The sequence below is a fragment of the Miscanthus floridulus genome, chromosome 7 (genome assembly GCF_019320115.1).
Source record: "Miscanthus floridulus cultivar M001 chromosome 7, ASM1932011v1, whole genome shotgun sequence".
In the NCBI taxonomy this organism is placed as follows: domain Eukaryota; kingdom Viridiplantae; phylum Streptophyta; class Magnoliopsida; order Poales; family Poaceae; genus Miscanthus; species Miscanthus floridulus.
Genome location: NC_089586.1, coordinates 103,049,992 through 103,066,806, shown reverse-complemented (window position 1 = coordinate 103,066,806; position 16,815 = coordinate 103,049,992). Strand labels below are relative to the sequence as shown.

The 16,815-nt window shown below is 44.4% G+C and overlaps 1 protein-coding gene across 2 annotated transcripts; it reads right to left on the bottom strand.

Annotated features, from left to right (window-relative positions):
• Positions 1-1,640: 1,640 nt before the first annotated feature.
• Positions 1,641-4,475, bottom strand: LOC136464052 (scarecrow-like protein 22). 2 transcript variants are annotated; one of them, XM_066463018.1, is made up of 2 exons: positions 2,025-4,475; positions 1,641-1,994 (listed from the first exon to the last, which is right to left on the bottom strand). In XM_066463018.1, the coding sequence occupies exons 1-2, from the start codon at positions 4,143-4,145 to the stop codon at positions 1,974-1,976; spliced, it is 2,142 nt and encodes a 713-aa protein (XP_066319115.1). In that variant the 5' UTR covers positions 4,146-4,475; the 3' UTR covers positions 1,641-1,973. The 2 variants fall into 2 exon arrangements, with proteins under 2 accessions (XP_066319115.1, XP_066319114.1); XM_066463017.1 differs by having other exon boundaries at positions 1,641-4,475.
• Between the last annotated feature and the right edge of the window lie 12,340 nt (positions 4,476-16,815).

Genomic DNA, 16,815 nt, shown 5'->3' with positions numbered 1-16,815 from the left:
TTAGACCAGACCAGCGAACAGCCCGAATATGGCCAAGCGAGGAGTTTTGCTCCTCCGGCTCCTCGGCTGGTGGAGCATGAAACAAGAGCCGGAGCCATAACGGGAAAAGAGCAGGACCAAAGTCCAAATTAAGGGCCTTTTTGGCACGGCTCCTGTCAGCTCCGGTTCCATTACTACTGTAGCACCACTGTAGCACGGAGTCGGAGAAGCTCGAAATCGTGGTTTCTCTGGCTCCTCCTCTCCCCAATTCATTTTCTGCCTCGATTTTCGAAACGGATCTTGCTACAGTATAGCTACAATGCCGCTACAGTACGCGAGATGAGGAGCCGGAGCCCCCAGGAGCTACGCCTAAAGTTGTATGACTCTCATGGCATTGATTTTTTTCTCTTTTAGCATTGTATTTCATATCGAACTAAGGGTCCATTTGGTAGAGCTCCGGCTCCGGTCAAAATAGCTTCAGTTGTGGCTTCAATGGTGGAGCAGATTTACCTGGACAGCTAAAGCAGTTTTTTTTATCGTTTGGCAAAACAGCTTCTCCCGGTGGTAAGAAATGATAGAATCTCCAAAATACCCTTTTTTTCTTTTTTTTTTTGTTTCTATTTTCTTTTTTTCTTTTGCTACCTTATCCGCTCGATTATGGTTGCAACAGCCGCACGCGAGTGCCTTATCTGCTCGCTCGCATGGCCGAACGCGCGTGCGCGAGCGTCTTCATCCTCTGGACGCACCCACGCGCTCGGTGAGAAGGCGACTCGGCTGCTGGCCGCGCACCTCTGCTGCCTAGTGACGCGTGCACCTCTGCTGGCGGCGCTCCGGCACCCGCGCGCTCGAGCGTCACCTCGCCCTGCGCACCCGCGCCTCGGCGAGACGGCGACCCCGCTGCCCCCACGCCACTCCGCCTCGAGTCTACGTCCGTCCTGGAGCTGCGTGGACCGACGGCGATGGTCCAGTGCGGCGGCGATGCTCCGGCACCCATGTCTGACGAGGGGTATTTTCGCCTGGGCCCACAAAGACGGAGGATGGAGCCGGGTGAAGCTCGTTTTTTTTTGGCTCCTCCTCTCGTCTGCGGCTCCAGTCAGCAGGAAACGCAGAGCTTCACACACGGAGCACTGCTGCCTTCACCCGTTTGGCTGGCGGAGCCAAAAAAAAACATCTCTAGGAGCCAAGCGAGAAGCTGTACCCAACGGGCTCTAAATTCCAAGATTGTTTCAACACGGAACCCATACCCTATGCTAAAAAAAACTCTCTTAATTCCACATTACTACATTAGGAATGGACCATTACGAGTACAGCTCAAATAGAGATGCACTATGTGAACCAGTAAACTTCTAAACAATCTCTAATTATCTTCTTGAAACAAAACTTTAGTTCTACTATTTCCAACACAGCTGGTTCAAACTCTAAGCACGACCAGCACGCTAACCTTTTGAAATAATTGTCCGTAACAATACTAATTTTGAATGCTTGAGTCTAATGAAAGTCAGACCCAAATTTTGGCAGTATGATGATGGATGGCATCAGCAATCTGAAGCGAATTGCAGATGAGGTAACAGGACATATTAAAGTTTGATCCATAACAATTGAACCGCACAACAAAAATACCGTAAGAACAAGAACTGATATAAAGAAACACAAAACACATATTAATACTGTACCACAAACATTTGATAGGTTAATTATACCCTCTCCACACAAGCAGTGTTTCAGATGACATGAGATGTCTAGTGGCCTGAGAGCAAGCAGGGTAAAAACGTAGAGCAACAACATTACCCTAGAGACATTGACACCAACATCGCTAAAAGTCCACTAGTTCTAGCTAATAAGTTGCAAAGATAATCAACACGAAGGGTTCAACACCAATATATTAGTTTCCTTTGCAACACTTAAATTGCAAGACAAAATACACATTACTGGAGTTGAAGATGCCAGCAAGGTGGTGAAATATTGGTGCGCAAAGGTGTCGATTGCTGAGCTGATCAGCACCGCCATGCTGATACCTGAGCTGATCAGCACCGCCATGCTGATACAGTGACAAGCTCGCCACGCTGCCAGTATAGTGTGAGCCCGACCCCACATTTCTCCAAGTGGAAACCACGGACCTGCACCCGCTTCAGGAGGCAGTCGGCCTGTGCCTCCGCCAAATTGCTGGGCGGAACAGGCACGAACCCAGCAGCTGCAAATGCACTTCGCCATGCAATTGGCTTGTCCACCTTGCCCCGCCCAAGCAATGAATCCTCAATTCTTGGCAGAATCAGGAACCTCTCAATCTTGCCGGCAGAATCAGCATCAATGCCAGCAGCATCAAGCGAATCAAGGAGGAACATGCAAGACTGAAAGCAATTCAAGAAGTGCTGTGAGAACGGAAGATCAGCACGATCAGCGCCATGGTCTATGGCTATCACAATCTTAGGAGCCAGCTGTTTTACCAACCGAAGGATCGCTGGCAGTGGTGGTGCACGAGCAGAGCAACCAGCCGGGAGGACAACAGCTACAACTTCATCACCACTGGCAGAAATGAGCTCTGAAGGGTTGATCATATCAGCACTGATAGCACTGAACTCAAAGGGAATTCCAAGGTCTGCAGCAAACTGTGCAATGTTGTCACGCGCAAGACGCAGCTCCAGTGGATGGTGGGAAGCCGCTGATACAAAGGCAGTGAGCTTAACGAACGGCAGAGCTGCACCACCTGCGCCACGGCGGTGTGCAAGCTCCTGCAAGAAAGAAGCCCACTGGCCTCCAACACCAAGATCAAAATCGATGACATGGATGCAGGACGATGTGCTGCCGACAATTTCGTCAAGAAGCGCCTGCGTTGCGGTGAAGTTGGTGAACTGGAGCACGGGCGAGTGGTCAGAGAAAGTCTTGTACGCCGCGAGCTTGAGGGCAACGTCGAGTGGTGATGTGAGGTGGCAGCCGCCATGGTGGCCTTCGGCGAGCGCGAGGAGGAGGGCCTCCTTGAGGTAGGAGGCGGAGCGGAGGAACGGCTTCCCGAGCGGGGGAAGCTGGTGATTGAGCCGCGCCAATATCTCTCGCGCGCCAATGGAATTGCCTGCTTCGGCGGCCTTTGCCGCCGCCGCCAGCTCGTCCAGCAACTGCTGCTGCGCTGCCTCCGCAGCCGTCGTCTTCATCGCCCCGTGGGGAGGTGGTGGCGAAGGCTGGAGTTGGAATGGAGCAGGGCCATTAAGTGGTGGAAAGGCATGACCTTGCCCCGCCGCCGGCGTCAGAAGCCGGTTTCGAGCGAGATAGAGGTCATCTCCTATGGATTGATGACGTTTGGGCGGTGGTTGGACGAGTGGCGACTGCTGATTGTGGTCGGGGAAGGAAGGGATGGGCATGAAGAAGGTTGTGGCAGGGGTCGGCTGGTGCTGGTACTGGTGGAGGAGGCCGGGCGGCTGCGCACCAAGAAGAGGGGGCTTTCTGTCGATACCTTCGTGGAACAGCACCGGAGGCGGCGGCTGGAGGGAAGCAGACTCCAGTGAGAAGAGGCCGAAGGCCGAGGACGCCTTGTTGCCACCGCCGCCGCTGTTGGTAGCGTGCGACAGCGCACCAGGGGACGACATGTCCGAGGCAACGCCGCCGAGGTGGGGATCGAGCGTGAAACCCAGGGGGTCCGCCGCCGGGAACCCGAAGCCCACATTGTCAAGGAGCGGCTGCTGGTGCACGGGGAGCGGCGGCCCTGGCTGATCCAGGTCGCCGGCGGCCCCAATGATCCAGTTCAAGAACGTCTGGTCCTGCCCCGGCGCAGCGGCGTTGCCGAGCATGGCGTCCCAGCTCTCGCCGCCGCCGGCGACCTCCATATCGAGGCCGGTGGGAATCGGCGGCAGCTCACAGCCGCCGGCCCAGTCCTCCTTCCCGCCGCCGCCGCCGCCGTGCTGGCCGGAGGCTCCCCATTTGGTGGCTTCGGCGGCGGCGGCGCTGCTGTCCGAAACCACCGCCACGCCGGTCGAGTCCGCAGGGCCGCCGCCCAGGGACGACGACAGCGTCGATGTCGAGTTGTTGGGGCTGGGGCTCCGCGTGCAGTCCAGCACGAACCTCGGCTCCAACAGCGCCTTCGCCTTCGCCTTCTCCTGCGGCCAGAACAGCGTCTTGCCGCCTCCGACGAGGTCCGCAGCCCCGTTCCGCTGGGCACCGAACAGCGCCACCCTCATCTACCTAATCCCACATAATCTCGCCGGGCGAAGGTATGACGTGGAGGAATTCTTGGCTCGGTGCGTCTGATGGGGAGGGGACGGGCCTGGGCGTGCGAGAGTATAGAACAGGGAGGAGGTAGGGGCAAGCAGGAGCACCGCGTGCCCTTGCCTGCCTAGTGCCTCTCTGCTCAGTTCTCTCCCAAGTCCCAACTCACACGCTCCCTCCTCTCTCTCTCTCTCTCTCTCTCTCTCCCCTTGCTGCAAGCTGCTATGCTGTGGTCTCGCCCGCTCTCTCTCTCTCTCTCTCTCTCTCTCTCCTTGCTTGCTCTGTGGCCTCGTCTCTCTCTAGTCTCTACTGCCATTGCCCCTGGATGCGTGCATCATAAAAAAGGTTTTAAAAGTGTCCCTCCATCATTTTCATTGATCTACCACTAGCTTGTACTCCTACCTGCGGAGTACTCACTCCGTCACGTCCATGAAAAAAATGCAATTACAGGACCGTGTCAATCAAGTATATAAATAATATTAATATTTATATTTTCGTATAAAATTTATTATAAAAATATAATAAATAAATAATCAAACGGTACTCATTTTATATAGTTTTCTTATATAAATTTAGTTAAAGTTTAAACCGTTTGATTTTTCGAATTATATTCTTTTTTAAACGGAGGGAGTACGTTTTACGAGTACTATGTACGATATCGGCCGTAACCCTAAAAAGTAGTGTACCTATATTTATTTCTATACTAGCTCAAACGTGCCCATGCGTTGCAACGGAGCCTGAAACATCTTGAGATCGGACTATGTATCATCACTAGACACAAGTCTTTCGAACTTGAGTTACAATCTTATAGAGTGTGTTTGGTTCACTTCTCCGGCCTAAGTCTGGCTAGGAAATAAGCCAGGTTACATTAAACCTGGCTTTTCCAGTGCCCTGATGTGAAACTGATCTCTCCACTAAGTTGTAGCTTATTTTTTCATTGACGGGCTGCCCATTTTATCCGATTTTTTTTTTATTTTTTAGCCTTTTTTAAAAAAATTTATAAATATGCCCCTAGAGGTAAGATTTCAAAATCTGGACTCTTAGCTCGACGTCATCGTTGCAGGCGCCGAGATCTTGGGCTCGACGCAGACGTGGCGGTGACTTGGCATGCAGTTCAACATCGTAGATCCTGGTGCCGAGCTTGGCGTAGTAGATCCTAGCGCCGAGCTAGGCGCCAGGATCTATGACGTCGAGGTAATGTTTTAACCCCGCCCCCAACCTTTTTGTCCGAGCCTTCTTCCTCTTTTTTCTCCTTCCTCTCGGGGTTTTTTCTCTCCACTTCGTCCTACCTCATGAATCGACATATTGGACCTTAAAAACTTTGATTTGATCCGTAGATCTTCGAGAGCAAGGTATCCTCGCTCCCCTCCTAGTTTTTTTTCGCATCGATTCGGTATATATTAGTCGGATTTTTTTAACCTAAGAATCGTCATTACTTAGGGTTTCATGCAATTTTTAATATTTGCATTATACAACCGTAGGATGCCAAGGCGTGGAAAAGCTAGCAAACCAAGGTAACCGCAGCGCATGTTGTTATGTTATGGGTTCATTGTTGTGCATCAAATGGGAAACCCTAGGTTTAGGATTTAATGTTAATTGCTTTCGGTTCTTAGAACGAAATTGATTGTATTGTAGTTATGGTCGGATGACCGGAAATGCCTTCGACCCATTGCCTCTGCCTAGTGGTGTTCCAGTGCCCATGTGCTTTTGCAGCGATCCTTGCAAGGTAGACAAGTCTCATAAAGAGGACACGTATAGGCAGAGGTATTGGATGTATTCCAATTTTACGTTTGAGCCTACACTTCGTTAGCGCCGCATTAACAAGATGGGGAGGAATTGATGTTTGTGTCATATGACATCTTGCATTATTTTTTTGTTTTATAACAATTGCATTATTTGCAGACCCCTTCACTGCTCTGTGATTTTGAGCAGTGGATCGACACTGAGATCAAGCCTGAAGACAAGGAATAGATGCAGAAACTATTGCGGTGGGAGGCAAAGGACAAGGAGATGATGGAGAAGAGACGCGGAGTGGAGGCTGCAAAAAAGGAGCACAAGGAAGTAGAGGAAAGGAGGCGTGTTGCTGCGTACAGGGAGGAGAGGGAGAAGAAGCTTGAGCGTGCACGTCGAGCGAAAGCAGCGATGGGGGAGAATCTTGATGCCCTGAGGAAGGGAAAGTGGCCTCGTTGCACTCAGTAGTCTCCATGACTTGCTAGTTCTATGGTTTATTCATGAACAATATTGTCTACTGTCGGCACATACTTCTAGTATTATTGTGTTGTTTAGTGTGGCATAGTATTGGATTTTTCATTATGTGGTTGTTTTCATTATTTATGGTCATAATATTCAACTTAATATTGCGGACGTAGTAAAATATGATCACGTGCTGCAAATAAAACCTAACGAAGTAGGGCATTATATAATTCAACACACAAAACACATGAAATGGCATGTGAGAACATGTACCGAACTAGGGTACAGAGTTCCTTCGAATAAACCTAGCATGCCTTAGGTAATTAAACCAAACAATAAACACATAGATATGCCATGTGAATAAGATAAAATCATCCTAGTAGTGTGGCCACATAGCAAATTGTGTTGCACCTTCTCCACAGTAGGCTCCCATTGTTGGTGGTGGTGGTGGCGGGGATGGCGGTGGAGGCTCCTTGTTCTTGTGGTTAGGGCAGGTGCAATATGGATCATTACAGAGTGTCTCCTATGAATTGACACCATTGCTGTTGTCATCCTATCCTGCGTCCTTGTAACCGCTGCTAACTTCTCTTTCTAGATCGAAGATATGGTCCTATAGGTAGTAGATGTACTCCGCATGTGGATAAATAGGTCGAGAATCGACCCACCTAGTGAACCCATAGTTTTCTTTACTCGAGAAAGACTGCAATAAGTATGTCATGTAAGTTGTATAGAAGAGGAACATATTAAAGAAACAAATAGTAATAGCAATTACCCATGCTCGCAGGCATTTGAAGAAACGACGACCTCCATCTACCTCAGTGAACATCTACACTAGGCAGTCCTCACCATGCATACATTTTGGAGACTCTTCTTTTCGTTCATCGTATCCTCTCAGTGGTGCCTCTTTGGTGAAATCACTTTTGCTCTCAACTAGAAACCTCTCATAAAGAGCTTCCTTAAATAAATCAAGACCAAGAGAACCCTCCCACACAATGGTAGTTCCCTTCCCCTTTCCTCTCTCTCTGGACAACCCTCCAGACATTGGTACTGCAACGAAAGAAAATACTAGTTGGGAAGTAAGTAGCAATGCATCCAGCATTGCGTATATATAGGCAGAGGCAGGTTTAGTTGCCGTTTCAATGTGTTTTAACTAGTCACAAGAAGCCTATTTAGTTTTACTGAAGAGCCTATTTCAATGGACACTATAAAGCCTAGATTCATTTCCTGAAAAGCATATTCGTCGTTGACATGATAATCACTGAAAAGCCTAGATGCTATAGGTGTACTATGTAAGTGAAGTGATATATCATTGCTGTCATCGTACTCCTCGTCCTTGTAACTAAAAAGTCTATTTTCATTGTCTAAAGAGCCTAGATTCGTTCGCTGTTACTGAAAAGCCTAGATGGTATAGGTGTACTATGTAAGTGAGTGATAAATCGCTATTGTCATTGTACTCCTTGTCCTTGTAGCTGAAAAGTCTATTTTCATTATCTAAAAAGCCTAGATTCATCCACTGTTACTGAAAAGCCTAGATGCTATATGTGTACTATGTAAGTGAAGTGATAAATCGCTGCTGTTATCGTACTCCTCGTCCTTGTAACTGAAAAGTCTATTTTCATTATCTGAAAAGTCTAGATTTGTTTACTGTTACTGAAAAGCCTAGATTCATCTGTAAAATGTCTGTACGATACGATTGGTCTATACATGTTCTAATAAATTTATATTTAATCTGTGTACTACATTTGTGCCTTTTTAGCAGTGTAGTGTAATTAATGATTCATGGAAAAAATTCGCAAGAGTTTCCCTTATTTCAGGAGCATCCACAGTTACGAACAGAGACATCATTATATAATCCAAACATTTAATCATCCAAAGAGCACAATACAATCACAATCAATATCACAATCAACATAACATGTCCTGCATAGTCTAAATAGTCCACAATATCCATATAGTCCCAAATAGTTATAGAAAAGTAACTACAAAATCCATAATAGTACATACTAACATCTACCACAGACCCTCACTACCTCCTAGTCTTACACTTACCCTTGTGACCAAGAGCGCAAGTACCTAGAGTGTAAGGGTCAAGTGGACGGCATCACCTAGTGCCTGGAGGCTATGTAGGCTGAGTTGAGGGAGCGTCCTAGAGCTGAGAGGGGCCAAGCTCCTTGTGCCTCTGGTCCATGTCATCGTTGTCGTCGTTGTCCTAGTCCCCTGTAGGTGCTTGGCTAGAGGAACCTAAGCCTCTTCTGCCTGTGGAAGGAACGTACACGTCTTACATCATGTTTGTCCTGCAACCACAACGAGCAGCCGCACGACGTAGCCGACATGACAGCCTCTGTTGTATAAAATTATGTTAACTGAAAGAATCTAACGTATTAATAATATGTTTGAAAGAATATTTTGAATCTTACGCCTAGGAAGCTACATGTGTCGTCGTCCCTGACTCTCGGACGAATGTGCTCAATGTATTCAATGGAGCATTTGAGTGTATTGCCCTACAACAAAGTTCTCAATAATAATACTTCTGAATAGATAGCAACATGTTTTGTTTTCTTTTGTACAAGAATCTAACATATTATAAGGATGCTATGGCTCAAAGGTGGCACTAACTAAAATAGATACCTCTAATGTATAATGTATTGGTATGCAACTTAACATAGAAAAATAAGGCAATTGACTTACTACTCTGTCCAAGATTGATGCGGCCTCCACCTGCCTTCCTACACGAGTAGATTGGTCGTACGCTGTGTCTTCATCGTCGGAGGACTCGATGTCGGCGTAGTCATCTTCTGTCCATTGTAGCCTTAGTTTGCAACATGTCACACATTGGTACCAAGCTTGGTATCACCTGAACTCATGGTTCATGTGCAGCTCATTGTTCTCATCCACGTTGTCGTGCATCTGCTCCTATTGCTCAATGTAGTACTGGTGGTGCTTCTCCCAGTCAAAAATCTTTCTATTCTTCTGATGATCCAACCTGCACGTATGTAATTATTACTTGAATCCATATACATGTCACCATATTAATGGAAATGGACCATCACGAGACATTTGAAATAGCAAAACACTTACTTATGTAAGTCAATGCCAGTCGAGAACGGAGCCTTTGGCCAAAGCTGTCTCACTCCAAATTGGCGTGCAACTCTATCTGGCAGGTGGAACTCAATAGCATAGAAATAGATTAGAGGGCACTTCATCCTATAGAAGTTATCGTCGCACCCACACATGTTGCTCAAATGAAAAGGAAGTGCCCCCTCTCGATCGTACGGCTCCCACGACACCTGCAACATGTCCAAACAAGGATGTTAGATGGTATACTAAACCATTACAAACTAGCATGGGAAATAAATTTTACTTACACTAGACGCCTGAGTGTGTCTAGCTCGTTCGTAAACTCAATGTACGCCCGTTGTAACCTTAGGAACCACTCACGATGAGCCAAAACCTTAGGATGGCCAATTGGTAGATGAGCCCACATCCATAACTAAAGTAGGTACACACATCCACCAAGTGATGCTGTGGATGAAGTCCCACAACACCCCTCGCACAGCTGTCGATAAAGAAAACCCAAGACTATAGAGCCCTAGCTGTACTGACCCGCCTGGTCCCAGTCACTGAAGCAGTAGACCCACATCCATGATGCAGTGTCACCTATGGCTTTAGGGAAGAGAATGCGGGCAAATAGGTGTAGGATCCACGCCCTGCAGTAGTATCCAACTGTCTCTTCATCTGCCTCCTCAAGGCACTATATGAACTCTTGCCGAAGCCAGGAGATTAGAACTCTAGAAGTGTGAGCTCCTTTCTCGCCAACCTCACGCCCAAGGAAGGCCTCTACTCGTGCTCTCTAGCCTTCTAACCTACACTGCCCAGTGACTGCGTTGCCGTGAATCCTCAGGCCTAGCATCTTCTGACAGTCCTGGAGCATGACAGTCGTCTCTCTAAAAGGTAATTGGAAGCTATGAGTCTCCGGTCGTCACCTACATTTTAGACAAAGCAAGATTACATGTCAAAAAGGCAAGCGCGTGAACAAATGGCAATGAATGGAGGCAATGATTGAAGATAATACCTATTAACCAACGCAGTTATGGCCGCTGAGTTAAACTTGGGCAACCCACGATGAACCTAAAAAGAGATGACATCTAGGCCAGCTCTTTGCTGGAAAGGAGTATACCTGTTGTTGTACTGCATATCCAAGAACCCATTGTGGGTTCTAGGACAAAGGAGCGGAAGGTCCTGCATGGAATAAAATATAGTCTCCCGTTACTTCACGAACATATGTACGCTCACAAAAGGTGCAGTACACCCTCATTTGCAATGCCATCATCATCATCTCTAAGGCAATGCAGCTCCTACTGAGCCCTTGCAACCATCTCACTAAATAAAGGCCTCTCATTGAATAGCACAGGCACACTTTGCATGTCAACAAACTCAACATATCTATAGCGATCGTATTCAACGGTGCCTCTATGATATATGGTCACTAGATTGTCCATCTAGTTCAAACAAATAACGAAACACATATCCTTTAGTCCAAATTAGACGATAGATAGTACCTAACAAGTACTTTCTAACTATAAACTAAGTAAATAAGATAATAACTATATATATATATAGTGTACTCACAAAATAGCTATGTCTATGTACATATGTATCTATGTTTCAATCTATCTACATATCTAACTATATCTATGTACCTATGTATCTATGTTTCTATCTATCTACATATCTATCTCACTACCTGAGCGCGGGTGCGGCGGCTCAGGCGCGTGGGTGGGGACGGTACGATAGCGGTGATGGGCGGTAGAGAGAAAGAGATAGGAAGAGAGAAAGGGTGGGAGGGCCCATACATAAGAGAGGGCCTGGCGCTAGGATTGTTGGCGCCGAGCTCGGCGCTAAGATCCACGACGTCAAGATGGCTGCCATGTCAGCGTCCGTGCCGCCAACATGGCCCCAAGCTCGGCCCTAGGCGCTGAGCAGTGTAAGCTCGGTGCCAGCAAAGATGGCACCGAACTAAGGGTCTAGATTTTGAAATCATACCTCCAGGGGCATATTTGTGAAAAAATTTCAAAAAAAAGGCTAAAAAATATAAAAAAATTTGGCCATTTTATATCTGAATGCTACCTTGCAATTCTGATTATTTCTCCTCAACACTGCATCCACCATTGGAGTAGGTGCCAACACCTCACCCCAGTGCAACGACAAGCAGTAGCAGGGGCAGCACCATGATGCCGCTCGCCGTTCGTGCCTCACCTGTCACCTATAAGCATCGCTACGGCTGCCCGAGCTCACCCAACCACCGCTCATGCTCATGGGTGGGCTCGCCTCACGACGCCGCAGCAGGCCGAACTCGCCCACGCACCGTTGTTTGCCCTCCTCGCTTGCATCTGCTACTCCCCTATTGCGACAACAAGAAGCAGTAGGCGCAACATCATGATGACACACACCACTCATACCTTGCCCACGTGCATCGCTGTGGCTCTCCGAGCTTGCCCACGCACCACCGCCTCAAATGGCCGAGCCCACCCGCGTGTCGTTGAAGCTCATCCGCTCGTGGCTAGGCTCTATTCGGAGAGGGGTAAGAGAGATCAATTGAGGAGGAGATTCGTGTAGAGAGGCCAACATCTTGAGAAGGACATCTTGATTATGTTGGAGCTTTGGAGATGGATCATGGATTTTGTTCTACACGAGTTCATTCGCCCGTTCAGGAAGTAAAGTGGTGGGATGTTTTTCTCCGCTTGATTCGTGGCATGAAGGTACTCGAAAGCAAAGGGCAAGACCAGTGGCGGAGCTAGGATTTCAATCTTGGTATTTTCACTTTCACATAAACAAATTTCAATTATAGGTTTAAAATATAGTTTAGAGTAGTATGTTATCGATAATTAAAGTCAGAAAAAATAGTCAAATGACAAATTATTTAGCTCTAAGATGTGCATGAAACTAAAAAATTTAAAAATACTACAATGATGCTTTAACTTGCGATTCTTCATGGCTTGCAAGTGCAAATTTGGTTTACTCACCTTGCAATTGGAAATTTGTTATTTGTGAAATGTAAATACTCTTATCCTCAGTTGGACAGTTGGACTAGATAACTCCTCAACTACGATTTTTATTTTATTTTTAACACTTTTTGTAAACTAATTTTAAATCTAAGACTGTTTTTTTCAAAACTAACACTTTTGGCTGTGCCTATTTCCCTAGCGCGGTGAAACGTCTGTGCCGTGCCATACATGGTGGCGCGACGAGAGGGATGATGTGGCAACGACCGGGGCGTTGAGAGCACAAAGGCAGAACCAGTGATGCTAGCCACACAAGTGCAGCCATAGCCACTGCCTAGTGCCACGTGACCATGCCGCACCTACCGCTGCATGCTTGCATGGCCCCGCACGCCGTCCACCAGTAGAATAGCCGCAACTGGCAGCCCACAACTAGGGTTCAAGATTTAGGAATCGGGAGGCGAGGGCACGACGGGGAGCAGGATGTAGCTATCTCAACGAATCATGGAATTAGAGGAGATGAGTATGGTGGTGGAGATCCAGAGAGGCCTCACGGGCCATCCTATGAGGTGGAAGAGGTAGAGAGCGAGGCCGATAGTTTGTTTTTTGGGTTGTGGTGGGCTAAAATGCGAAAATTTCACAAAATACTTTACTATACATTTATATGTATAAGTATATATATATATATACTAAAGAGGATAAAGAAAAGTTGGGTACCCAGGAATACCCTAGAACCGCCCATGGGGCAGACCGTTCAATTATTTGTTCCCTTTCTTTTTTTCATTCCAATTTTAATATTTAAATTTACTCTATTATTCCGTACAATGCCACAAAATTCTCGCACCAACGCCTAGGGACCATCTACCGAGATTCATCGGGTCCGAACGGCCCGACCCAATCCTCCTGCCGAACAGTCGCGCGGGAAACCGCGGCGCGCGGAAGTCAGCGCATCCATGGAAGCGACGTAGGGTTACGTTAGTTTCACTTTTATTTTTCTTTTCCTTATTCTTCACATTTCATTTCATTTCTATTCTTTTTTTCTTTTCTTTTTCTCTTTCTCTTTTTTCTTTTGGTGCTTCATTTTTATTTATATTTCTATGTTTGTTTTATGTGGGTTTTTATTATTTTTTCATTATTTATGTTTCTTTTATTTCTTTTTTATTTTATTTTATTTTCTTTTTTCTATCCTTTTCTTATTATTTTTATTTACTTTCTTTATTTTTTATTTATTTTTCGATTGATATGATTTTTCATTATTCTTTTCATTTTTATTTTTTTATTTTCTTTTTATTGATTTCTTTCCTTATTCTTTCTTTCTTTTTATTTTTTTTTCTATATGTCTTTCTATTCTTGTCTTATTTTTCTTCCTTTTCTTTTTTTTCAACTATACTACTACTACTAAATTTTGTGGTTCTTTATTTCTTATTTTTCTTTTTGTTTTTATTTCATTTTTTATTATATATGATTCAATATTTTATTTATATTTTCTGTTTTCATGTTTTATTTTTTTTCCTCCTTCAATTATTTTCTCCTTTTCTATTTCTTTTTATGTTTTGTGTGTATTTTATTATTTTTATTTCTTTTTTATATTTTTTATTTTACTTTAATTACTCTATTTTTTTAGTTTTACTTTTATTATTTTCTTTTTATTCTACGAGGTACCTATAATGTGAAAATCTTCCCTTTTCGATCGCTCGGATGAGAGCCGCGTGTCGTACTATGAGTACGGATGCTGTATCGGCAGGCACAACCCAATGCGACACATACATAGTGTAATGGCATGGCCCACAACATTGTTTATACGGAGTAGTTCGTAATGCTTATACGGGGTAGTTTCCTAGGCTGCGTACCGAGTATTTTTCAAATCTTTTTTATTCTTTTTCTTACTTTATTTGTTCTTTTGTTTGTTATTTATATGGTCTTTTATTCTTTAAACTTTTATGTGCATTTTTGTTTCTATAGTCTTTTATGTGCATTTTTCGTTACCATTTTACTTTATTTAGTTATTTTAATGATTTTTAGAATTTTTTATTTTCTATATTGTATGAGATACTCTCTTCGTCCCTAAATGTCTGTCGTTTTTGTTTCCCGAGAAATAAATTTGACTAAATATATTAAAAAATATTAATATTTATGATACATAATTATTACGTGATGTTCTATTTTGTATTTTGCGATGTTCTCGTAATATATATGTGATGTTCTAACAAATGTATTTTATGATGTTCGTGTAATGATGTATTTAGTGATGTTCACGTAATATCTAGGCAATGTTCTATGATGAATTTAGTGATGTTCAGTTAGTTTATATTTGATGTTTCATGGTATATTTTAGGATGTTGAAAAGTATCCATGTGGTATTCTTTTAAAATTTTCTCTATTACATGTGTTTTATTTGTTCCTTATTCTTTGCTCGAGATTTTATCATTTTTTATTTATGTTATGTATTTATTTATTTACTATTTCTATATATTTCATCGTTATTATTATTATTATTATTGTTGTTGTTGTTGTTGTTATTGTTATTTTATGTATATTATGATATCGATTGCATGAACTGTTGGCATTTCTTAGCGTCACTACCAAGATTGTATTCCCAGCAATGGCGTCAGAAATGTTTGTTGATATTTCTTAACGACTATTGGAGGATTCCGTAAGCGCACAGAACTATCACGTAACACTTCGCTCGGTGAGTACCGAGTGTCGAATTTATAATTTATCCCATAGAAAAGCGGAAAGCTAGAATTTATAAGTGGACTAGGATTTGCTAGAGGAAGGCTTGAGTTGATCCTAGATAGGTGAACGATAGTGAAGGATGAGTGTGAAATACCTAAACTAACTACTACTAACAAGCTAATCAGAGATAGCTAGGTGGAAGAGCGAGTGATATATCTTTCTAGTAACTAAGGGTACAAAATAACTAGGAGAAATGCAAAAGTACTTTAGAGCACAGCCCGCCTACCAACTAGGAGAGTTAAATAGACAAGGTCTGTCACGAGTCCTATGATTTAATAACTAGACCTATCATGGTGAATATAGAGGATGGACAATGCTATCACCACGTGCCACCTACCACAATTTAACCGGAGGCCTAGCCATATCCACAGGTAATCTATAGCCTAAGCACCATGCTTAATCTATAAACTTACTATTTCGATCCGAGCTCTGATGAAATGAGATCAAAGCACCCTAACTAGACAGTGAAACTGGTACTAACAAAAGACTACTAATGATAAGATAACATATGCTACTAATGTCAAACAACAAGCACCTAAGCTCACTAATGATGAACACTAATGATTAAGTACTTAAAGTAAAGCAAACAACACTAGAATAAAGTACTAAAATAAATACTGGATAAAGTAATGCAGAAATGAAAGAACTACAAAGGAGATATACCAGACCTAGAAGACTCTTTCAGACTTTGAGAAGCTCCGCTCTTGCTCTACTCCACTACTATACTACTACTCTATAGTTAAAGCTAAGCTAGAAAGCTAAGAGAAGCTTGGACAACTTGGAATATGAATGGGGCACTTCTCCACCGAGCTCTACACCCACAATTTATAGTGTATAGTGAGGGGAGGAGTATTTGTAGGCAGTGGCAAGGTCAGTGGAGCACCTAGGGTGTTGGGCGATGCTAGGGGGGCACCGGATGGCCCTTCATTCCACTGCCTTATGATCCAACGGTGATGGTTGGCTCCTAATGGCGTTTACTTGGATAACACATGTCAAAATTCAGATAGGAAGTCGATTGGTAAATCGGTGGAGAGCTCCCAAGTCTATGATAATGGGTCTAAAAGGATTAAGATGCCCAATAGAGGAGTGAATTGGGCTAATTCTAAATTTCTTTCAATAATTCAACCCAATTCACTCTTCCTTCTTAGGCATCTTGATCCTTTCAATTGGTATCGGAGCCTCATGCTCCTTAAATTAGGCTTTACCACATAAAGCAAGGTATCCCACGGGGATGGACCACCTCCAATCTTTGAGGGAGATGATTTTTCTTATTGGAAAATTCACATGGAGGCGTACTTAGAGGCTTCAGATGTTGGAGTGCTTAGAGCCGCTTCACAAGGTTTCCCAACGCCTAGGGATCCCGCTAACCTTTTAGGTGATGAGGTTGACTATGAGAAGTGGAATGCAAAGACTAGAAATACTCTTTTTAGAGGCCTTTGCAAGGATGTTTTTAACCATGTGCAGAACCACAGAGACGCCCATTCACTATGGTCGGACATTTGTGCTCTCCATGAGGGAACCAAGAGTGAGTGTGAGGAACGCTATCACCTTGTAACGAAGAAGCTTAATTCATTTGAAATGCTTCCTAGTGAAAGTGCTAATGAAATGTATTCACGCTTGAATGTTCTTATAGAGGAGGTCAATGCTCTTGGACTCACTCAAATGCAACCATCCGATGTTATGAGAAAGATCTTGAGTGTCCTCCCCATTGATA